General features: G+C 37.2%; 4 protein-coding genes across 4 annotated transcripts; 1 reads left to right on the top strand and 3 right to left on the bottom strand.

The window, feature by feature from the left end:
• Positions 1 to 425: 425 nt before the first annotated feature.
• Positions 426 to 4,512, bottom strand: LOC126798503 (ferrochelatase-2, chloroplastic). Its single transcript, XM_050525498.1, has 9 exons — positions 4,213 to 4,512; positions 3,854 to 3,997; positions 3,660 to 3,761; positions 3,212 to 3,315; positions 3,007 to 3,133; positions 2,211 to 2,363; positions 1,541 to 1,641; positions 1,262 to 1,463; positions 426 to 1,010 (listed from the first exon to the last, which is right to left on the bottom strand). The coding sequence occupies exons 1-9, from the start codon at positions 4,510 to 4,512 to the stop codon at positions 786 to 788; spliced, it is 1,458 nt and encodes a 485-aa protein (XP_050381455.1). The 3' UTR covers positions 426 to 785.
• Positions 4,513 to 7,589: 3,077 nt separating this feature from the next.
• Positions 7,590 to 14,017, top strand: LOC126797798 (sterol 3-beta-glucosyltransferase UGT80A2-like). Its single transcript, XM_050524520.1, has 14 exons — positions 7,590 to 7,732; positions 7,813 to 7,988; positions 8,094 to 8,330; positions 8,999 to 9,110; positions 9,486 to 9,656; positions 10,135 to 10,198; positions 10,476 to 10,533; positions 10,640 to 10,817; positions 11,535 to 11,665; positions 12,168 to 12,270; positions 12,357 to 12,433; positions 12,994 to 13,041; positions 13,130 to 13,279; positions 13,622 to 14,017. Exons 1-14 carry the CDS (start codon positions 7,606 to 7,608, stop codon positions 13,793 to 13,795), a joined length of 1,806 nt encoding a protein of 601 aa, XP_050380477.1. The 5' UTR covers positions 7,590 to 7,605; the 3' UTR covers positions 13,796 to 14,017.
• Positions 14,018 to 16,768: 2,751 nt separating this feature from the next.
• On the bottom strand, positions 16,769 to 17,581 carry LOC126800323 (NDR1/HIN1-like protein 2). The gene is made up of 2 exons (XM_050527674.1): positions 17,530 to 17,581; positions 16,769 to 17,391 (listed from the first exon to the last, which is right to left on the bottom strand). The coding sequence occupies exons 1-2, from the start codon at positions 17,579 to 17,581 to the stop codon at positions 16,769 to 16,771; spliced, it is 675 nt and encodes a 224-aa protein (XP_050383631.1).
• Positions 17,582 to 18,111: 530 nt separating this feature from the next.
• On the bottom strand, positions 18,112 to 23,180 carry LOC126800866 (protein LUTEIN DEFICIENT 5, chloroplastic). The gene is made up of 17 exons (XM_050528285.1): positions 22,996 to 23,180; positions 22,729 to 22,876; positions 22,305 to 22,521; positions 22,142 to 22,213; positions 21,900 to 22,010; positions 21,611 to 21,802; positions 21,330 to 21,491; positions 20,857 to 20,952; positions 20,682 to 20,783; positions 20,493 to 20,525; positions 20,284 to 20,364; positions 20,096 to 20,178; positions 19,211 to 19,342; positions 19,001 to 19,061; positions 18,772 to 18,837; positions 18,418 to 18,574; positions 18,112 to 18,320 (listed from the first exon to the last, which is right to left on the bottom strand). Exons 1-17 carry the CDS (start codon positions 23,090 to 23,092, stop codon positions 18,313 to 18,315), a joined length of 1,818 nt encoding a protein of 605 aa, XP_050384242.1. The 5' UTR covers positions 23,093 to 23,180; the 3' UTR covers positions 18,112 to 18,312.
• Positions 23,181 to 24,026: the final 846 nt, after the last annotated feature.

The raw sequence follows: 24,026 nt of genomic DNA, 5'->3' as shown, positions 1-24,026 counted from the left end.
TCATTTTCTCATCAATAATCCCTGATTAGTATCCTAAATCCTAATCATGTACTTGCCTCAAATCCAGTTTCGACTAAGACGAAAATGCTCGTAAGCTTCAAAAATTCTATGGTACTATGGACTCTAAAGCTTGGAGGCTCGGGCATGAAACCACATGAGCTTTATCATAGTTGTAACGTGCTTGCGAACACGAAAGCTCTACTGTTGCAGAAATCTTAGTTATCGTTTCATACGATCAACAGAGCAGTAAACATGAAGGAACGATAGAGCATTGTAATAGTCATAACCGCGGGTAGTCTTCACTGAGCAAGACACAATCAAAAGCAGATACAAAGCACTGAAAAGCAGAGAAAAGAAGATTGCTGGTGCAGCATTAAGGTTTTAAGTTTTAACTGGAGCCATAAGAGGGAGATCAAATGAAGTGGTGATGAAAAGAGTGGAAAACTCCATTAACATTTCTTCTTGCTATGTTTAATAGCAAGACCAACAATTTCCAATATCAAATTGGAGTACACAACTTTACCACATGAAAATTCTATGCAACATCCTGTGAGGTTGAGAGGATATAGATTACAGGACCAGTTATGTATCATACAACTTTTCATCCCCACATGGTGCTGCACCTAAGACTACCCAAATTTGGTCTTGTGTAAGCTTCATCATCAGTATGCAACATATAGCGTATGTATGATTGTATGGGGTTAAGAAAAAGGCTTAATATTATGAATAATAGATACATTTTTAACAAAAGGCAAAAGAAGAAAAGGCTTGGAGATAAAATGTATTTAGGGATGTAAGGGTAATATGCCCCATTGGTGGAGAAACCCCTCCCCAGTAGTGACTTCAAGGACCAGTAAAACAACCACTGCCAACATAGCTGCTCTTCCATTCCAAGTCTCGGCACTTTTGGTCCAACCCCATTCCCAAACTGTCACAGGAGGTGGTAGCTCCCTCCGCTGTGAATCATATGCTGCTAACAACTCTTCTACACTCCCCAGTGGAACTAAAGACTGCAGAATAAGACCCGAACACCATCCCCAGGCAAGCACAATATTAATAAACAGAACAAAAAGCTCTACAAAGGGCCTAAATGAGTTTGCGATACGAATGCAGCAGGGACTAATAAATGAAAACTGCTACAATAAGTTATAACTTATAAGCAGCATTTTTTTTTGGTGTTTTTTAGAATCACACCATTACCACATGCATGCACTGACAAACTCACACCCACACACTGTTCAGGTAAGAGTTTAGAAAAGACCTGTCGAGCTTCAAGATTTGAGACTGCCATAGCTCCAACATATGGCAAACTCTCAATCACAGCATCTGCTAGATCTGAAATGAAGGTGGGCTCACATCCAAGTGCAGGAACACGCCCCCACATCTCTATACCAGATTTTAGAGCCAATTCTTTGTATTCCACATCAATTTCTTCAAGAGTTTCAATATGCTCACTGACAAAGCTGTGGATGAAGCAGATCATTACAAGGAGCGAACATACAGCTATTGTAACAAGGATAAAGAAGGCAACAACAATTACCTTATAGGAACAGCCAACAGCCTTTTAATTCCCTTTTGCCCAAGCTCAATCAATGTCTCATCTGTATAAGGTCTTAACCATTCGACCGGTCCGACTCTGCTCTGTAAAACATTCAATAACCATCAACCAAGTTGCATAGAATTCACCATGGATGCACAAAATAAACAGAATATGCCTACACAAACCTTGGAACAAGTTTCTGCAGAAAATAAATGAAAAAATTATCTTTATTCTAGAAACTCAGCAGAACAAGACAAAACAGGACCACTCAAGTGGGTACATATCCTAAGAGTTATTGATGTTTGGTCTCCTTGTTTGTCTAGGATTTCTCTGTAAATTATGCTTTAGCCCCCATAATTTTCAATTTAGAGTCACTTCATCTACACTAAGCAAGTTCTAGCCTGACACTACTTTTATAATGACGATATTGATTTGTTTCATCCACACCATCCATGTCACTATATATAAATATGTTGATCAGAAAAGTACTAAGGATTTCTCAAGATGAAAAGATTTATGTACAGAGGCTTGGACTAAAGTTCTCCCCTAACAACCATAATTGTCGTAGTACTCGATTACTCCACATCAGTAAATTGCACTCTACCTCTTGATATTCTATATGAGAAGATACTAAAATGGGAAAAAAATTTGAATTCAAATCCAAGTGTACCTGATAGGCAAGGGTATATGCATTCTTTAAATTTCTCTTTTCTAATTCTTCCATTATCAAATCAATGCATTCTTCCATTTCTGCCTTGTAAGGATCACCAGCCTCTTCCACATATGCAAGTGGGACTCCATGGGCACTGAAGAATATCATTACCTGTAATGCACATTCCAAATTAAGCTTGGCATACATATACCCAACGGAGATACAACCCAGGAAACTTTTGAACAACTCTCGCAACACTAAGACTTAGTGCAGGAAGACCTGACAGCTAGATCATGCCTAAAGGGGACTTCTTGACAGATCAAAGGAAGCCGACGCAAACTTCCTTTGCATGTTGAGGCAGTCTATTTCAAAAATGAGTAAATTTAAGATAATAACAGAATTACCAATATCTCTCACTAAAGTAGAGAACAGAACAGCCAAGTCTCATGAAAATATTCTTTTGTATGCAGCATGAACAACTGATCTAAATACAGTAATTGCAGTTAGATTGTTTATTTATGGTATTATCTACAAAGGACAATGTCTTAACTTGTGATGCACACTTTCAGCAGATGCTTTTGCGTAGACCTATGTCTACTCATTTTCCATCTGATGGTTTAGTTTTCTTTCAATATTTAATCACCCTTGTGAATAAGAAGTGCATCTTCATGTTTTTCTTTCCTTTCAATATTCATTTAAACTCAAGTCAAAGCTATGTCTTGTGACACAAATATCTACCTAAATGATGCTACTCAGTGCAGCGACAAAGCATCTCGCCAACATTCATTGCTAAAAAGAAAAATGAACACCACACCTTGTCAGGGAAATCAAAACGTTTAAGTTCTGTTTCAATCAAATTTGCCATTGCAGTTATGTATCCCTCACGCTGATACCAGGATGGTATTACTGTGTGCTGCATGTTGATTAGATACTCGTCCTCCCTGATGAACCAATGATTTAGCATTCAGATTCCAGATTACAGTTTTGCACAATGATATGGTAATATATATAGGCATCACCGGAATATACTCTCCAACAGCCGAAGGCTTGAACCGCTAGTCGATATTGAAAATTGTGGATAAAGGGGAAGGACAACAAGCTTCGTAATTCCATCTCGTTTTATCTACAAAATTATTATAGAAACAACAACCCAATCCATGAACTTTTGTTCAAACAAAAAGAAAAGCATAAGAATTGACAGAGAAGAACCAAAATAGAACATCTGTAACAATTTTGCAGGTTAACTGGTGAATATTACTATCATCATATGCGAAGAAATGAATATCTATTTAGTCATGTGGAGTGATCCAACGAACTCATACAGTACATGGCTAACTGATAGTGCTATTTCTTATGCTCAAAACTAAGAACAAGGAAAGCCACACATTCAAGAAATAAGAGACAGTATACTTACATAATAGTGATAATACTAACTTAAAAATCAAAATTATAACTGATCAAAAGTACCTGTTCTATAGCTTCTTCAGTAAATGGATGCCAATAACGCATACCGACGTACACTTTGGCCGGAACATCCTTCTCCCAAAGAGACTTCCTCAACTCTTCCGCCTTAAAAAAACAAACCATTCCATTAAGTTCAAATTACTACACAATTAAAAGAAAATTCGAGTCTATGTGAGTAGACAAGTGAAGCTTTATACCTGAGCATCAGTAATTGTTCGAAGAGGCGAGCCCCCGCCAATTGAGGCATAGCCTTCTTTGCTCTTTGGTGCCCTCAGAACCGATATAAACTGCGCCAATGGCTTCTGAAGAAACCGGAACGGCCTCGGCAGTCTAATGATATCCTGCCAATTTAATCACCTCAACTCAAAATCACAATGCCAATACAACAAACCACACACATATTATAGTCTCTAAACTCATGAATTTCACTCAACAACACAGTAACTAGAGCCTCGCATTCAGTAAATTTCACTATGTCGCTACAGTAACTTATAGTGCTACAGTACAGCTAGAAGTTTCGAAATCCAAACGAAGCGAGAGTGAGAGTTTTTTTTACCGGATCTGCGAAGAGGTTGAACAGAAAAGGCTGGACGTCGTCGAGAGTCTCAGGTCCGCCGAGGTTGAGCAACAACACTCCGACTCGATCGTCGACGCTAAGCGGCGTCGTATTGGCCGTCGGAGCATCCGCTGTGACAAGCGCTTTAAGCGGCGGCCAGCACTTTCGGAGCGACAGAGATTGCGACGGCGAGGAGGAGGAGGAGGTAGAGACGGAGAGGACACGTGTCAGGAGCCTGTGGTCTGAGGTGATGGAGGAGGAGATGGTGTAAGGTAGCATGGCAATGGATTCGGCAGCCATTTTGTGGGGTTTGGTGGAGTCAAGTGTGTGAGACTGTGAGGCGAACAAGGAAGAAAGCGAGCGAGAATTGGGATAGTGTTTTAGGCTATGGGTGACAGCGGGTGGGGTGCAACGTTAGGACACGTGGCGTGTTGCAAACCACTCTCGCTTCTGCGCGGGTTTTGAAATTTTTTACCGTTCGTATTACTGTGATTTTTACGGGGTTTAGCGCGGGTTGGTGTTGATTTGCTTTCAAAAATTTGAAACAGTTGGTTAACTTTTAGCGGGTGTTGAATATTAGAAGAGACTGTTGAATGTTGACGATGCTATTGGTTAATATCTTTTGGCTTAATTTTGTTTTAAATCACATAAACTTTTAGTGTTTGTCTCCATGTTTTTGGTATCAATCTGCTTCGAAGTTTTAACTTCTAAGCTTTCGTGTTTATTCTAATACCAATAAGAATATATATTTCTACTACTATAAATCGAGCAAGAGAGTATGAGTGGCACTTCCGAACCGAAAACCGAGTCGAAAAAACTGAGTTGAAACTAAAAAAAACCGAATTGAAATTAGAAAACCGAATAAATTCGGTTTGGTTTCCGGTTTGGACACATAAAAAACCGAACTGAAAAAACTGAACAATTCATAAAATGATGCGTTTTACGTTAATCTTACCAAATATTTGATTTAATTAATGTGATTTTAGGTTTTATATCATATATAATTATATGTTTATCTTTTTGTAGTGTTATATATATATATATATATATATGTATGTCCATATATGTATATTTCAAATAAGTTTGCTAAAACAAACATACATATATATATATATAAGCGGGTGTATAATTACTAAATCTGTCTCAATATAATATTAGAATATATGTTTTTAAATATATATATATATAAAAGAATATATATGCATATATATAAATATACATATATAAATATATTTATACACATATTTATATACATATATGCATCTATAAATTTTCAAGATGTCGTGTAAATAAATGATTGGGTGGTATGTTACCTACAAAATTACATTTAAGCCCTCATTTTTTCGGTTGTATTGTAGTTATATATTTATATTTATAATTTTTCAAATAAGTAAAAAAATGGGGAAAACTCCAAAATATTCAATATGTCAATTTTAGTTTAATTCAGTTATTTTTTTTCATAAATTAAAAAAAAACCGAACCGGTCGATTCAGTTTTTAGTTGTTTCATATTAAAAAACCGTGAACCGAACTGAACCAAATCGAGGTTCAAATTCAGTTCAGTTCCTGGTTCAGATCCAAAACCGAACCAAATGGACCGAAGTCCACCCCTACAAAAGAGTACCACAAAATTACAACAGTTCGTATTTATCATTATGTTCAGTTAGTCAAAAACAAACATAGGGACTATAAAGACAAAAATTAAAATAAACTAAGAGATAATCGTAGAAAAATAACATAAATAGTGGATTATGATTAAAATTAAATTCCGTAAAAATATTCACTGGTATAAACTAGTTATAAACTTATAATAATTACATGAGAGCATCTAACCTACTATTGAGCTAATGACAAAGACTAACAAAACAATATCATCATCTAACTTATTGTACATTGAGTTTATCCTCGAAATAAATTTGATGCAAAACTTTGCAGCAACTAAATGTTCTCCACAATGCCTCTGAAAATATTAAAAGTTGTCTTCCAAACACATATTTTAACTCTCTTAAGTACTAAAGCAGACCAAATTCTAATCCATAATTGAGAGCCATGGTAAGAATGTGATTCAACACTTAAGGTGCACCGTTTGAGTAGATAATTCTGCTTGGACTTTTTGTGCTTGAATCTTTATAATTATTGGATTAAGTAAAGATCGATGATGCAAACAACTTAATCCAATGGTTACGTAGAATCTAAGTAAATCCGAGCACAAACAATCCAAGTAGAAAAACAAAATTCATGAGCATAACGTATCGTAACTTCTCTTTCTCACCCTCCCCCCACTGCCACTCCATATATCTCGATGAGTTTCTACTGCTAAGAGGAATAGAAAAAATCTATTAGAATATATATATATATATTCTCTATCCAGAGTGAAGCTTCACTATGAAATTACAGAGTGAAACTCCAATTTTGATACACTTTTTGGTCAAATTTTTTCACCATAAGCAATTCAATATTTAGGTATGCTATTCAAGATCATCTCTACAAAATTTCATCAAATTTGACAATGGTTTGAGCTTTCAAAATTGAGATTTACACGAACGGTTCACGCTGAATAGTTTTAATTTATTCATTGATTTTATCTAATTTCAATACCTTAACGATGTCCGAATTAGATGAAATTTTGTAGAGATGATATTGAATAACATACCTAAATATTAAATCGCTTATAGTGGAAAAATTTGACCGAAAAGTGTGTCAAAATTAGAATTTTATTTTGTAATTTCAGAATAAAAACTTCATTTTAAATAGAGACTATATATATATATATAATGATCATTTGAAATTGGCAATTTTATCAGGATAAGCCTCGATCAGTGCCTCACTAGTGCAAATATCATGTCACACGCATGCCAGACATACTACTAGCGCGAGAGACCAACCGAGGCCCGAGGGGCACACAAAGAACATGCAGGAGAACGACCACACGCGAAGAAGATGCACTAGCAGGAGGCATGTATGATGTATCGTAAATGACATCATTATTGGAGTAGCCGAGTAGGTGAGTACGTAATCGAACAAAAATTACTCAAACCCAATTAAAATTTCCATGACAGTAATAAACACGGTTTCATCCGTTACAAAAACAACCCGACCCGTTAAAGCCTCGTGGGTCGGTTACATTGCTTTTGGCGCCCTCTCTCTCTCTCTCTCTCTCTCTCTCTCTCTCTCTCTCTCTCTCTCTCTTGGAAAACGTGTCCTCACACCACTGCAAACTCCACGTGACCCTCCTCCTCCTCCTCCTCCTCCTTCCTTCCTCTCTTTCTTTCCCCATTTCTCTTTTTTCGCTTTCACGAGTATTAGGCCATCTGCGATACCTAAGTTTCCAAACCAGCATTATATTCACCCCCTCCTTTCACCTCGTTAATCCCCCCCCACACTCCCCAAACCTATGGCGGCCGCGCCTCCCGCCGACCTCCGCCGCTCCGATTCCGGCAGCTCCTCCGACACTTCCGTCTATTACGACGCCCACCTCGACGGTACCGACGTCAATGGCCGCAGCAGCAGCTCCTCTTCAGGTTTTCAATTCGTCACTGTAAATATTTCCACTAATTTCTCCGTAATATTTATTTTGATCGTGTGAAAAATGTTTTTACAGAGCGGCGTGTGCCTGTAGAAGCCTTCGGAGAATACGCCGAAACCGGTAATGGCGCTGTTACCGGAACCTCGTCGGGTTCGAGTTCGGGTCCGACGAGCCCGAGGTTGAGCCAGAGCCAGTCATTCGCTCTATACCTAAGCAGACTCTTCGACGATAAAATTCCTTTCAGAAAAAAGGTAATTCAATCTTTTTTTTTTGAACTCTGCAGATTTTGTACATTTTTTTTAAGAGTGAGGAGATTGATATTTGTAGTGTTGTTTTTGGTCTGTAAATTTGTGCAGCTGAAGCATATAAACCAAGTGGCGACGGTTACGGATAACGGAACGGTTCATTTTGACGTGCCGGGGGATGTTAAGCCGCAGTTACTTGATTTTGGGACCGGAGTTGTTTATGATGAGGAGAGTTCCGGCGGAACGGAAGATGATGCGCCTGATGTACCTCCCCTGCAAATTGTAATGCTGATTGTCGGCACACGAGGAGATGTTCAGCCATTTGTTGCGATTGGAAAAAAATTGCAGGTTTCTTGAGCTTTCGTAATAGATTTGTGTATCGTTTTGTGTCTGCTTTCTTTGGTGATGCTCTATTAGGTTGAGTAATGAGATGCGGTTTGAATTGGAAATAGCAATTTTTTGCTAGGTTTGTGCCTGTAAGCCTGTTCATTATTTTTGAAACTGTTGCATGACATTGAGTATGCTGGAAGCAAAATCTAAGTATGATATCTTGGAGGTTCATCCCATCCAACTGATATGGCAATATGTGTAAGTAGAAAAAAAGTGAATGCATTAAACTTGGATAAGTAAGTAGAGAATTGGATAATTTGGAGCACTGTTATCTGAATGATTGACACTTGATTACCATGAGTGCTCTCTCTCTCTCTCTATATATATATATATATATTCATCTAGCTTTCTATTTCTTCTGATAAGGACACCTCATGTTCTGATATCATTCATTTCTGTTTTTGTGAATTGCGGTTTCAAATCATCCGGTGGTTTATTGTAGTTAGCTGATGTCTAGGTAGATAGTTAAAAAAGGAAGGTTTAGTCATTTGGAATTTTCTTGGAAAATACTCTTATTTGGATATGAATTTCACAGGTTAGGTATGAGAAGGAATTAAGGGGGCTTTTTTGGTTGTGTTATATGAGAACCCTATCTATTAGTGATGTTATGTTACTCTATTATGCAGGAATATGGCCATAGGGTTAGGCTAGCAACTCATGCAAATTTTAAAGATTTTGTCCTTACTGCTGGGTTGGAGTTCTATCCTTTAGGTGGTGACCCGAAAGTTCTTGCTGAATGTAAGTAATTAGTCTTGAGATTCTTTTTTCGTTTTTAAATATCCTATTTACACGAAAAGCTTATTTTATTTTATTTTATTTTATTCTGGTAGTATTGGTGATTGATAAATACTTTATTTTTCTATTTTTTATATGAGGGACAAGATATTTTCCCACTGCCTTTTTTGATCTGCATACGTATGCATAGGGTTTAAACTTTAAAGTATTAACTTTCATCTTCCTTGGTCTGCTTTATTCATTTGGTGCTGGAAAATAAATATGGATGTACAGTATGAAAATTGAAAACTGATGCTAATTTTTCCATACATTATGAAATAGATTGTGTGACATGAGTTTTTAAGGGCCATATGTAATAGTAGCTTTGTGTATTTACAGATATGGTCAAGAATAAAGGTTTCTTGCCATCAGGACCTTCAGAAGTATCTATTCAGAGACAGCAATTAAAAGATATAATATTTTCTTTACTTCCTGCATGCAAGGAACCTGATCCTGATTCCAAAGTCCCATTTAAAGCTGAAGCAATTATTGCCAACCCGCCGGCATATGGTTAGCATTTGTCTCTTTATTTTTGTATCAAGAAACTAAAGAGCCAATGGTAGATTTGGTTTCTATGAGTACTTAAATAGTTGACCTTGCGTTATGCATTGATATTTTGCAAGTAAATTAGAGATATTCTTTCTTCTGAAATGAACTAAAACTAGTGTGAGATCTGAGTACTATATAGTTGATCAAGAAAAGATTGGTAACAAATTGAAGAATTTAAATCAAAGTTGTACATTCATCTATGAACTATAGTACTTTACTCTGCAGTAAATTATAGTGCTTCTGTTCTCTTCTTCAACATCCTTCCTTTTGAACCAAACTCCCTTGCCTGGCTAATTAGCTCAATATCGAGAACAACTTCAAAGGCTTCATGCTTATGCTCTATTTGCAAATTAATAATAACCAAATGATCTTTGTTTTTAATTTTTATGTGGCTTGAAATTAATTTGCAGACTCGTAATCTTTGCAAATCCTTGTCCAGGGCACTCTCATGTTGCTGAGGCACTCCGAGTACCACTTCATATATTTTTCACAATGCCATGGACGTAAGTATTTCTAATTAATTATTACTTTGTTATTGTGTTAGGCTTTCTATGTCCATTGTTCGTTTAGGGGTTTCTCTATGACGCACAAAAGATAGTAGTGTAGGGGATTATCATCTTATATGTAGCTTTCTGATAGTGTTGGGAAATTATATTACCTTATCCTAACCAAGGATAGTTTTCTCTTGAAGAGTGTTCTTTCATGTTCATATGCAGCTTCTTATCTCCTCTTTTGGATTCATATATTATGCTTCTTGATAGTTTTCTTATTTCTTCTCAGGCCTACCAGTGAATTTCCTCATCCTCTATCCCGTGTCAAACAACAGATCGGATATAGAGTGAGTCTCATATCAGAATTCTATATCTTAATTATTATTTTTTATTGGTGCTTTTGTTGGACAGTTCTTTGTTTTGTTGTTAAACGGGTTTCTCTTTTCTTTCCAGCTATCATATCAAATAGTCGATGCATTAATTTGGCTAGGAATTCGAGACCTGATAAATGAGTTTAGGAAGAAAATGCTGAAGCTGAGACGTACCTCGTATTTAAGTGGATACTATAGTACTCTTCCTGATGTTCCCTATGGGTATATATGGAGTCCTCATCTTGTTCCCAAACCTAAAGGTCATATTTAAATATTTCATTCAGATGAAAACTTTATATGAATTGACATGATATAAGGTCATGGGGTTTTGGTATCATAATTTATCTAAGAAATGGCCTACGGAGATGAACTTTGAGGTTTTCTTTTCATATAGTGTCACAGTTTTCTTCCGTGCACTGGCCACTAGTTACTGAGGGATAAAGTGATAAACAGTTGCTAATATAATTGAGGTTGCCATTGTTTTGGTCCTCAATTCCATGAGTTAAAGATCAGCCTGACTGTTCATGTGTTATGCTTTCTTGTTGACAACCTAAGTGACCATTATGAGTAGACTTCATAATGAGTATTATTAGGTCTCTCCTCTAGCTTCTAAATGTATGAGGTAGTGTCATTTTATTGCAGATTTAAAGAGACTGTAATTATTGAGAAAGAGTCCCATAATATGGCTTCTGCCGTTGCCTTCATTCTTGGTTAGACTTTCTTTCTAGATGATACATGATGACTGAGGCTAGACCCGTAGTTAAATGGAGGATAGACTAGACTTGAACACACTAGAGTACAATGTCCAATGCAAGCAAGAGAAGAAAAACGACTATAGTTGCTGATGAAACAAACACTATCACTATCCTAATACCTTGAGTGCATCTTACGTTTCTTGCTGATGAAGATATACTAAATAGAGTTCATTATCTTTCCTGCTGATGATTTATATTCTTTAATTTTTACTTGATTGACAGATTGGGGGCCTAACATTGATGTCGTTGGGTTTTGTTTTCTCGACCTTGCTTCAAATTATGTGCCTCCTGATTCACTTGTGAAGTGGCTTGAAGCTGGTGAACCGCCTGTCTATGTTGGATTTGGTAGCCTTGTATGTTTTCCTTCGAACCTTTTTTTATTTCTATCAAATATATATCACATTTTAATTCTAGTTATATTCCAAGTAGTTCTCTTCTGTCGTGAACCAGATATAAACTTGTTCCTTCTCAACCAAAATTTGAACACAAAAGCCTCACCTCTCCGAAGTGTGACCGCCTTCATATCTGCACAACAAGTTCTGGGTCTATTCATAATAGTTTACAAATTGACGTCTTTGTTTCTTTTTTTAATATATATTTAACTAAGGTGTGTATGGTTGTGTTTTGCACACTTAAGATTACTAAGCCGAGCATGTCATTAAGCTGGTTTTTGGCTCGCAAAATGTTAATGTTTTTCATAATAGTTGACAAATTGGCCCTTTGCAATATTTATCTGACTAAGGTGTGTCTAATGTGTTGTGTTTTGACTTTTGAACACTAAAGGTCACTAAGCTGTACGTGTCATTAAACTGATAGATTGGCTTGCAAAATGCTAATATTTTTTCTCTCTGTCAGCCTCTTCAAGAACCAGAGAAAATGACCAATATTTTTCTTGAAGCTTTAAAGATTACTGGACAGAGAGGCATTATCAACAAAGGCTGGGGTGGCCTTGGTAATTGTAAGTCTCAATTCTTAGTTTACTTTCAAGCAAGTGTATATGTATGATTATCTGGACATGAAACACATGTATGCTTCTCTTTACAGCGGTAGAAACAAATGATTCTGTGTACTTAGTGGACAATTGCCCCCATGATTGGCTCTTCCTACGATGCTCTGCCGTGGTAAATTCTTATGCTATTAGTTTATTTTGGTTTAGTTCAGATTTGACTGCTCTGGTGCTTACTAGATTCATGACGGCGATGTGCTATACTTATTTAAGTGACATGATCTTTGACTCAAATCTGACAATAAGACAGGCCTGAACAATTTTAGTTAAAGCATGTAGCAGCAGTTGCATGTTGTAATGCTATATTCATGTGGTCCATAGCAGTCTACTTGCTGTATATCAATTTACTTTTTTTTTTGGTAACATTTTTTTATGACTCAATTTACTTACCGCTTTGGATATATCAGTTTCAAAAATAAAAAAAGGTGAACCATATCAGCTACTGGTGAAAAACAATAAATTGTATTGTAAGAATAAATGTTCTAAGGAATCTGAGTGTAGATGCCAGATCAAAGAATGCTTAAGTGTAATTGAAGTTGTTGACAAGATTCTGTGTTGGAGCCTTGGAGGTACTTTTAAGAGTACAGAGAGTCAATAGAGGATATGGACTCTTGATTCAGCATATCTTTGAGCATATATCTGCTTTCTCACTTGAGACATGGAAATTCTTACCAGGTACATCATGGAGGAGCTGGGACAACTGCTGCCGGTTTGAAAGCTGCGGTAACATAAAGACTTATGTTATTCTTTGCAATCCGACATTTGTGAAGGTTTCTGCAGCTTACTTTGGTCGTCTTCTGTCTTCTTTTAGTGTCCAACTACAATTGTGCCATTCTTTGGAGACCAGCCATTTTGGGGTGAGAGGGTGCATGCCAGAGGAGTAGGTCCTGCTCCGATCCCGGCTGATGAGTTTGCACTTGAAAAATTGGTTGGTGCCATACGGTTCATGCTAGATCCAAAGGTATATGCCATTTTCTTTGAAAATTCATTCTATAGATTTGTCATTTCTGATGGGTGCGAGTGTCTCACATGTACATCATATTGATTTAAACTGACTTGTTATAATTAGTTGCAATATTGCATATGATTTCATATTACTTACACCTATGGTGGCAAACCTCCGAACTTGCAATCTTTTAGAAACACTACTAGTCAAACGTAAACAACTAAACATCTAATGTCGGGTATTGTGGCAAACATGAATTACTTTTTCTGATGCAAATGGTGCTTCCATACAAGTTAAGTACTTAGCTTGTTTTTCTGTCATTAGACACCTAGTGTAATACACTTGAAATTCATGCAGGTTAAAGAGCGTGCTGTTGAACTTGCGAAAGCAATGGAGAATGAAGACGGGGTCTCCGGAGCAGTGAAGGCCTTTCACAAGCACTTTCCTAGCAATAAATCTCAGTATGAGTTGATGCCAGCTCGGAAAGGCCATTTTTCTATCAGGCAATGTTTTGGTTACTCCTATTCATGATCTTATACGTTGGCTGGTCTTGTTCCAATTCGCCAATTTCATGGCCGGTTGAAAATTCGTGATCGTCTTCTTTCCATCATGGAGTTGTATGGCAGTGAAATCCTCAAAATTAACACTTCATTGTAGTCTCGGGGGGTCATATTGTTGAGATTCTATCAGAATACTTATTTGAAGAAGGCTTAGCTTAGCACTTTATTTATATAATATCAATTGATGCACAACCCAAAAATAAGAGAACTTGTGTACATTTTCATTAGTATAATGTGTTCTTGCCAAGTAATAACTAGCTTACAACAGTTATCAGTATCAACTTGTATAGTAGTTCCCTGCTCTTCGGCCTCTGCAGAAGCCCCAAAGAGAATCAGAACCAACACTACAGCCAATATAACCAAGTGGAACTCCAGTAAACAAAGGAAAACGGAATGGAAGTATAACTCATCGTCAAAGTGATCTTCATAGCACATCGCAGATTGAGCTCCTCTACAATTTTCTTTACCACCGATCAAAGGTAGGTCTAGATAACATGTTATCTTGGACTTGTCTTCCCAACTCGGCCACATCAACCTTGTGATCATAGTTGCCGAAGTGGATAGGTAATTGTTTCGACGATAGAGCTCAACAACAATATCGTAACCGACTCCAACGTCGCGATGCTTAAGCTTGCCGAGATCCTGAATCCCATCAAATACCATCAGTTGTTGTCCTTGCAACGACAGTGTCATTTGAGTTGTATTCTTTTTCCCTTGGTAAAAAGAGCTCAGATTAGCCATGCTAAACCTCTGCCTCTTGTAATAAGCTAACACTTGAACATTGTCGTAGTAGATGCCGTAGTTTTCGTTTGGATTTTCGACTGCCATCTCGAGTTTAAGCTTGTAGTGAAGAATAGTGGCACTGAACTTGTTGTTGGTGTTTGCGGCACTGAAGTTAAACTCGGCAAGAGAAGCATGACTGATGTTAGAATTAGCGATGTAGGGTCGTGTAAAGAGGATAACCAGGAGAACAGAAAAAACGGTGAAAATGATGAGGGTGAGGAGGCTGAGAATGCCCTGGATTTCGAGAAGGAAGCCATTCACATTTTTGCATTCAGCATCCTTAGCCATGGATGAGATAATGCTCAACAAAATGAAAATGAAGATTTTATGGAAGAATGTTTCAGAACTATCTGCTTATTAACAACAATGCAGCCCCTGCTATTTATAAACAAAACTACCTACTCACACTAGGAAGAACAGTCCTAGCTTAATTAGAATATATAAACAAAAATTACAAAATTACAACTAAAATGAAAGGTTTACCTAGAGCCGGTGGGAAAGAAGTAAAAAAAAATATTTAATATTTTTATATCCAGCTGGCATGTATAAACTTGGCGCGCTTTATCTCTTCCCATGCTATTCAAATAAGGAACAGCTGGACTTACCCAATTCCGATTGAGATTAGGATATATTACACTTTCCCTTTCTCATCTACTCCGATCCCAACTCTCTTCAAGCTTCCATTCCTCTTTGAGTTTCTCAATTCCCAGTACTAGATCCATCTGCTCTGATTCCATTTCATCCATGGAGTCTACAGAAATCTTTACTATGAAAACCCACTTCAAAATCGAGAACCCAAAAAACCAATGGCAGGAACTCTCCAAATCCGCTTGAAAAATCGACACCGAGTGCATCAGAAATCCCAAAACGACACCGGAAAACCGTCGAACACTTTCGAAGTGTCCTTTCCGATTGTGACCAGCGACTGTTTCGCTATGCCCCCTCACGTCCTAGCAATCCCAAAGTTCCGGCGACGCTGCATCCTCAAAGCACTAGCGAGCGTGGAGATTGACGAGTCCTTAAGCGAGTGTTTGAGGCCGCGGATTGACAAGTTTGTGGTGGAGAAAACACAGGCTTTTGGGGTCATGGGGTTCGCGGTGGTGGCGGAGATTGAAATCACAAAGATAGAGGGACTGAGTGAGTGGGTGAATGAACCAGGATCATCTTCGGTTCTGGTACGACAACGACGTGGTGGGTTTGACGCAAAAGGCGATGTTTGTGATCGTAGAAGAATGTGTAGTTTGGTGGCTGCTTTGGACAGAAAAAAGAGTGTGTGATATACTTATCACAAACGTCATGTAATTAAGCTTCATGATGAAAGAATTATTAGGGTTTTTCTTCTTGTTGTAATTAAGCTTCATGTAACCATGAATGATGAATGAAAAAAAAAAGGATTATACTGATCGTTGTTGCACTTTTTTTTGGCCTTTTTGATTAGTCCGTTTAAGTATCTTGATGACAACGTCCTTACATGTATATATATAAAAAAGTAGAAGAATAATAATTCATTTGCATTGATACAGTTTTGATACAAATCGGCAACGATAATGGTCAGCAAGAAAACTTTTAGAAATAAGAGAAGATGTTAGCAATAAGAGAAAACTTTTACAAGTTGTTGCAGCTAATAGGTCTATATATGAGACCATTGTAAAACGCTCAGCTAATCCATTCTGTACAATCAGTTTTATTAACGTCAGGTAATAAGAATTTCGCTATGGAAATAAATTGGCACTTGGAATAAGAGGTGGTTCATTCGATCTCGTGGATCAATAAAAGAATGGTGCTCGATCACTTGGGGGATAAGGGGAATTGCTACGCACACAATTAGTTTCATAGTTGCAAAACTTGCTATTCATACGTACCTCACTGGCTCAAACCAATATATGGAGACAAAATAACGTACGTACACATGCATATCTCTAAGGTTAGCTTGCTGCACAGCACCATATACGTACTAACGGTCTATAGTAGTAACTAACAACGATCTGAGTCGAACTAACAACGATATACGTACTAACGGTCTATAGTAACTAGCAACGATCTAAGCTAGGTTGATGACGGTTTAATGGTCTATAGTAATTATAACTAACAACGATCTGAGTAGACATAAAAGCATGAAACTAACAACGATCCAGATGAAAGCTTGTATGCATAAAGCTAATTAACATTGATTGCCATCACCAGATTGGCACTTGGTAGGATTAAAAGCAGTAGTGGCAGATCGCGATCCATTCTGCAAAGGGACCTTCACGTCACATATGAAGATAGCAGAGCAGGGCCCCGAACCGAAGATCCTCTCCCAGGAGACGGGCTTGAACTTCTTAATAGCAAGATCAAGCCTGACGACAATGTCGTAAAGATTCTCTTTCCCAGACCCAGCTGCATTATCAGTAATGTTATCCCGCTCCAGTTTGAACGACGGCGTCAGAAAAGTCGTGTTCTTTGGTGGTTGGTGAAACTCGGCAATTCTAGCCATATCAGACTTGTGGCGGTAGTTTGCAACGACAAGAGCCTCCCCATAGTAGATGCGGAAGTACTTGTTGGGATTTCGAAGGGTGATGTTGAGGTCGAGGCTGTAGCTGTTGGACATAGTCATGTTAAACTCATCGATGAGGGAGGCATCAATTACAGCGATCTTTATGTCATCTTGCGTGGGCTTAAGGGCTTCGTTGGACTGAAAAAAAGCCGGTAGCCCTACAATGACCAAGACCAAGAGGATGACCAAGATAACTATGCCGGATATGCGCCAGAAACTGTGACCTTCGTCGGTTTGCCGGTCTGAAGCTGTAGATATTTACTTATCAGTCATAAACTCATAATGAAGACATGAACTCGCTAGAGATCGATATATGCAAAGAAATTAATTAGATATGCCTGCATAATGATGAAGAACATGAACAACGTGAATGTTGATTTACTAACCTCGATAATCATTGGTAATAGTCCGTTCCTCGTATCTACTTGTGTATCCCATTCTTGTGGAGCTAATAAGATTAATTATGAATGGGTTGGTGCTTGGTTCAGCAAAGACCCAGAGTATTTATAAGTATACGAGCAGTCGGGACTAGGTATCTTCCTTAACGGAGACTAAGTCACCAAATCCTGATCAGTGGAAAACACATAAACCCAAATCCTGAACATAATGTAATTTAAATTAGGCTGGACTATTAAGTCTATAACTTATATACCTTTAAATTCATTTCCCTGTTGAAAAAGAAGTATATGATCCAATTGTTGTATGAAGATTTTTTCTTCCACTTGGAACGAGTGTTTATATATGCAACAAAAGTGCCGGTAAAAACCATCTTCAGTAGTCGACGAATGAGAGAAATTGGCCATGCACTAAGATTCTAAGAACCTAAGATTGTAGTCGTATGTTGATGTTGAGCCGATAAATGTAATCACGGGTAGCGAAATTCTGTTCAAATGTGTAGTGCGAAACCAAGAATTTAACGAAGTTCAAAGATTGCTATATTTGTGCTCTCATTCTTCATTGGAAATTATTAGTAATTGTACTAGTTTATCGACTTTTTAATTAAACTATATTGATGACTTGAGAGTTGAGATTGCTTCAGATACAGTAACTGTTGCACCTATACCACGTAACAGACATTTTCAATTGTAGTTTTCGACCCCCTTTCATTTTTGACAAGACTCCATCTACACAATTTCATCTGGCCATAGCTCTTGGATTTAAAGATTCCTTTATATACCTGCCATCATCAAACAAATAGTTTATCAGTAACACAACTCAGCGCTCATGTCCAAAATATGTATACAGCTTTCAAAGTTTTGATACAAGAAGCTCACCTTTTTGACCAACTAAAGAATCCCCTTTCGAAACACCAACAGATGCATCCACTTCAAATGCAGGCATCGTTGGTACTATGGGAGGTTTTGTTCTTCTCGTGACTGTCATGTTCAACCCTTCTGTAGTGTGAATTGTTGCTCCTGTAGTCATTTTCACCTACACCGAGAACCTTTTTTCGTCAATCGTTATCATCAGTAATTACTAGAAAGGCTAAAACCATCCTCCGAGGGATATTCTGTATTGACGAGATTCATCTTTGTCTAGGCTAAAACCATTAGCTTAGAGAAATACCAGGTACAATCTTGTCCTAAAAGTTCCAGCGAGGATGCAAATTAATATATAGTGCTTTTTACCTCAGGAGCACCTAGTGCGATTTGAAAGTTGAATCTTCGAACAAGCATTGTAAGTGCTACCACATTCTGTAATCATCAGAGTAAATTTAAGAGATACTCTTCTTTAGTGAAAAGCCAAGGATATGTAAAAATTCGTCTCAAGAAGAGAAGCATGCACACATTTCAGTGACCTACTTCGAGACTTAATACTCTTATAGAGTACAAAAGTTAACCTTTCACAAGTTCATACCTCGTATGTGGCAAACATGTCACCTACACATTTCCGAGGTCCTCCACCAAAGGGCAAGTAACTGAAACAACAGAAGTCAATCACCACATATGATTATTTGTGATCCAAAACAAGGATTAAGAAAATTTTACTAACTACTACAAAAATGCAGTATACTTCTAACTTTTATTTAATCTCAAAACTGATAGAACAGACAGGTGTTATCTTTACCTGAAGTTTTGGTTCGTCTCATTTGGATTGGGTCCATCTAATGGCCATCTTTCAGGCTTAAACTTATCTGCTTCATCCCATAGTGTAGGACTGCGATGCAGATTCCAGACAGAAATAAAAATATCCTCATTCCTGTAGAATATAATGGTAAGAATTGCATTAATATCTTGCATAAGATACTGTACATGTATACTACTTTTTCCACATTGCATGATTTCTGCAATAATCAAATGAGCTATACATGGAAGATACTTTCAAATCATATATTAAACAGCACACGGGAAACAAAAACTAAACCTATCTGTACATATTACTTGTTCAGAACGAGAAAGAACTTATGAAATAAAAAAAAACTGCTAGAAAATAATCAAGCTGTCGGACAGGAGAACTAAAATAGTGACAGGACCTTGTATACCAATACGCACAAACAAAATAAACCCTTGAAAGGGTGAAGAGTTTTGTCTTAACTCATGCATTGGGAAGAGCAGAGCATGCTGAATTGGAAGTCACTGTCTAATTTATTGCCAGAGAGTTTGGTACAAGGGGTCACTGGGTAATCTCTACCAATTGAAAGTAATTTACTTTTGATTCAAACTTTGTTACTTCTTTTTTTTTTTAGAAAGCTTTGTTACTTCAGAATATAAAAAGTTTAAAACAAAAGTTGATAGAACTTCAATTCATGCATGTAAAGAACCATATCTGAGGGATTCCAATGCTAAGGAGTCTCAGTGTCAAAAGTACCACAGCCACAGACAGTCATGATACAAAATGCAAGGAGTAGGAACTTCCATTTACGTATTTATCTATTTGTAAAGAGCCTGGCATTGGAAAGAAGCAGATGAAAAGAGACTATAAATTACGTATATGAATAGCATTAGTCATAACCTTTTTATTGGGTATTGTCCCAGCCTGTCATCCTCAATAGAACGACGGATTAACACAGGTGGTTGTGGGTATAGCCTCAAGGACTGCAAGAGGAGAAAAGACCCAAAGATAAACCAAAGTATCAAAACTGATCAATATTTTAAGTTTAAAATTACATTTTATCATTCTGATAAATCTGATCAGCTTACTTCGTTGATCACCCGAGTTGCATACTTGAGTTTCTTCATGTCTTCAATAGTTGGGATCCTATCCCCTAGAACAGAATCAACCTAACAAAAAAGTAATATAATTTAAATGAAACACCATCATATAGACTCAGGAATTCATGATTCCAACTGATTGGGTTAAGTACAACTGTACAACAATGGGCCCATAAATATATAAAGTTATGATGTACCTCCTCTTGGAGCTTTGACATGACCCTAGGCTCCTGAAAGTCAAAAGGTAAACTCATTATAACTTCTAGTTTACAAAACGAATCACTTAATTTGGGTTTGCAAGATAATCTTGTGCTCAAAGATGTACCAAACTGCCCGTGATGAAAAAGGTCCTTGGATACACAAGTCTAAGTCTCAAATGTGTTTACCTTGGAAAGAAGATAGAAGGTCCATGTTAAAACTGCAGCTGATGTTTCATGCCCAGCTATAAGCATAGTCATCAAGTCATCCCGGAGTTGCTTGCTAGAAACCTATAAAAGTTTGTGTAAAAAGTCTAACATTTGACCCAGTAATAATCATGTCTGATAAACTGCAGTCACTTACATCATCCCCTGATGCCAAAAGGAAATGTAGAATGCTAGGATCTTGTTCATTCATGTACTCCTCATGAAACTGTAGTTCTTCTTCATCTACCATCCTCTGCAGAGGTACAAACAAAGAAAATTTAAATCAAAATTTCATCAACCTAAATGCCATCTATCATATTGTCAACAGAACAGTCATTACAATTGGACTTCAAAATTCTACTGAAGAACAAAGCAATTAATTGAAGGGAAAAGTTATACTTTTGAGTTTTTAAAGGATTTGCACTCCTTGAAATAAACTAGCTATAAAATGAGTTTATTATCCAAATAGTCAGCTGGGACTTGAAAGTGAGTTATGTTACTGCAATTTAGAAGCCATGTAATATGCATATGCTTATACATATTAGAAAATATATCCACAGAAGGAAAAAAAAAAGACAAAAATCATTGTATAACACAGCTTTGTGTTTCTCAACACCTGATGTGGTTTACCTTGCAAATTGCAATCAGATCATCCAACGTAACATTGATTAATTTGAGGGCTTTTGCCACCTTCTTTTGTCGTGGTGAAATGTCTTTCCATATTGGTATCTCCCAGAATGGTATTGGTGCAACACTGCGATCTTCTGCTTCTCTCAAGACAGTGTAAACAGCCTATTCCAGCCAAATAGAAAGATATGAATATGTGAATTAATTTTGAGAAATGAAATCCCAAGGAAAATCAATGATGTCACTACAGAAGCTATGTACGAACAAATGAAAGATAGAAGTACCTCAACTATCCCAGTGTCATTGGTTAATGAATCAAAGTCATAATTAAAAAGTGCCTTGCCAATGATGTCCAGTGTCAAACGAGAGAAAAGTGACTCCATCTCGACATCTTCCCCATCAGATGCAGCAGTATCAAGCTTTTGGCAAAGCCTCTCTGTAGCTTGTCCGAAGAGGTTAATCATAGCTGTAACATACTACAAATCAAAGAAAGTACAGAAACCAACATAAAAAAGGGTCCCATTATGGTCAACTGAAGATATTTACATACAGCTTTCACAAGTGTGTAAGTACCTTCAGATGCAATGCGGGGACTATAGCACGACGTCGAACACGCCATATTTCACCATCTGCTGGTATGAGTCCTTTACCCATGACAAATTCTAGAATTTCAGCCAAGATTCCCTGTTAAGAAAGTACAATAAAACTAGTAGCTATGAATTGAGAGAGAGATTAGTTAATTGACATATAAATGAACATATTCATATATTAGGTTTCTTTGTTGAAAAAGTGAGATGTAAGTTCAGTTGGTTTACCTTTGAATAAGCCTTTGCATTATCTCTTAATATATGTTTGGCAATGGCAGGATCAGATACGATCAAAAAGGACTGCACAAAGAATTAACTAAGTAGTTCAACAAAAGAAAGTGGTCTAATTGTGATGACAATCCAGTATGTAAAGATAGTACAAACTACCAACCTTTGGTCCAAAGGTCAACCTGAAAATTCCACCATATGTGAGGTAAAGCTCATAGAGGGGGATGAAAAAGGCCTCATTTTGAACGGCACTAATTGATCCTTTCGCCTCGGGAATCTTTAGACGGGGTTGTTTTGTGTCTCCCCAATTGAATAGAAAGTCTAGAACCTCCCTAGAAACACCCAGCTTCAACAAACCGTTCTTCAGTTCAGATGGATAGCTAGTTACAGAGAAACTCAGAATTATGAATAGATTACCTAGAATCAGTGCAGGTATGTTAAAACAAATAACAATGTTGGCCTTAATTTATCATCAAGCATAAAATTTTGAGCATAACCAAAAACACGTTCACCATTAAACCAAAAATGGAGCTTCTACAATTAGATTGATTTTCCACAACAAATAACAGCTGAAACTAAGTTCATACCCAGTTTTGTTCACAGTGAACTCTCCTGAGGCAATTCGAGTAGAAAGCTCAGCTCGCCTTTTCTCTTCAGCCAACTGCTCCTCGCTCTTCATTGAATCAAGCCCTCTTCCATTGGAAGAGCAAGTAATAACTGAAAAACCAATATTTCCTGCAAAACCCAACAAAATGATCAATCAAACCAAACAATCCAAACCAAAAAGAAGCTCAAAGACCAAAACTTTTTCTCATGGTAAATCTCAAAGGTTGAAACTTTAGTGGAAACCAGACCTCTCTGCTTTGTGGGTCTGAGCAGTCTGTTGGTTTGGAGCTTAGTTTGGAAGGTGTTGGTGGGGACAAAGTGAAGCAGAGGAATGGTGGCAGCCATTGATGGATTCAGTTGGGCACTGAGAATGAGCGACCAACTGACGAGAAGACGATAACGAAACAAAGGCCGAATGTGGCGGTTTTCTAGGACACGCAGTAAGTAAGTACATTGTTGTTGTTGGAAAATTTGGAATCTTGTTCAAGTGGCCTGGTGTTAGATACCCGCCGCCACCGGTAAAGTCCAATCGCCTTTTAACTATTATTAGGTTTGAGAGTAATTATTTTGTATATATGACACAACACGTGACACTGCTAGTCTACATATTTAATTATATTACGTTATAGTCAAAATGATAAAAATTTATTTACATATAAGAATTAATCAGAAACAATCACAATAAAAAATGAATCAATAACATTAAAAAATACGCCACGTGGAATATGTGACGGGTATATATAATAATTTTCCTTAAATTTGGTTGGCATATCACAGCGTTTTCGTAGGAGGTTATCACTAGAGTTTGGTTTTTGTATCATTTTGTGCACATTTAACAAGGTCCAACGTCGCCAATGTGAGTAATGTTGAGAAAATTTCTCTTATTGATAGTAGGTAAAACACTTTAAACATATCAAGTTGACAAAACATACGGGTTTAGCACGATTGATAACCTAACCGTAAATTGCAGGTTTTGTGTGTCCGATATTTTACATAGAAAAAGTCACATGGTTTGTTAGATCAATATTTCTAGTTTTGTTTAGCTTGAATTTTCTCCTCTCCTCTTCTTTTGTTTTGTTTTGTTTTCCTTCTTATTTTGTTATGGTGTTTTTAAGGAAAATTATAAACTCAATCCCCTAGTAGGTCAAATAAAAGGACTTTAGAAGCCTCATTAGGAACTCGATCGAATTTTGATTCGGTTATAGTCGAGTTGCGTTATATATGTTGATTCGTTTTGTATAACAGAAACTCGTAAAATTATAATTTCATGACAGGTTAT

The sequence above is a fragment of the Argentina anserina genome, chromosome 6 (genome assembly GCF_933775445.1).
Source record: "Argentina anserina chromosome 6, drPotAnse1.1, whole genome shotgun sequence".
NCBI lineage: Eukaryota > Viridiplantae > Streptophyta > Magnoliopsida > Rosales > Rosaceae > Argentina > Argentina anserina.
This window is presented reverse-complemented; position numbering and strand designations above follow the sequence as displayed.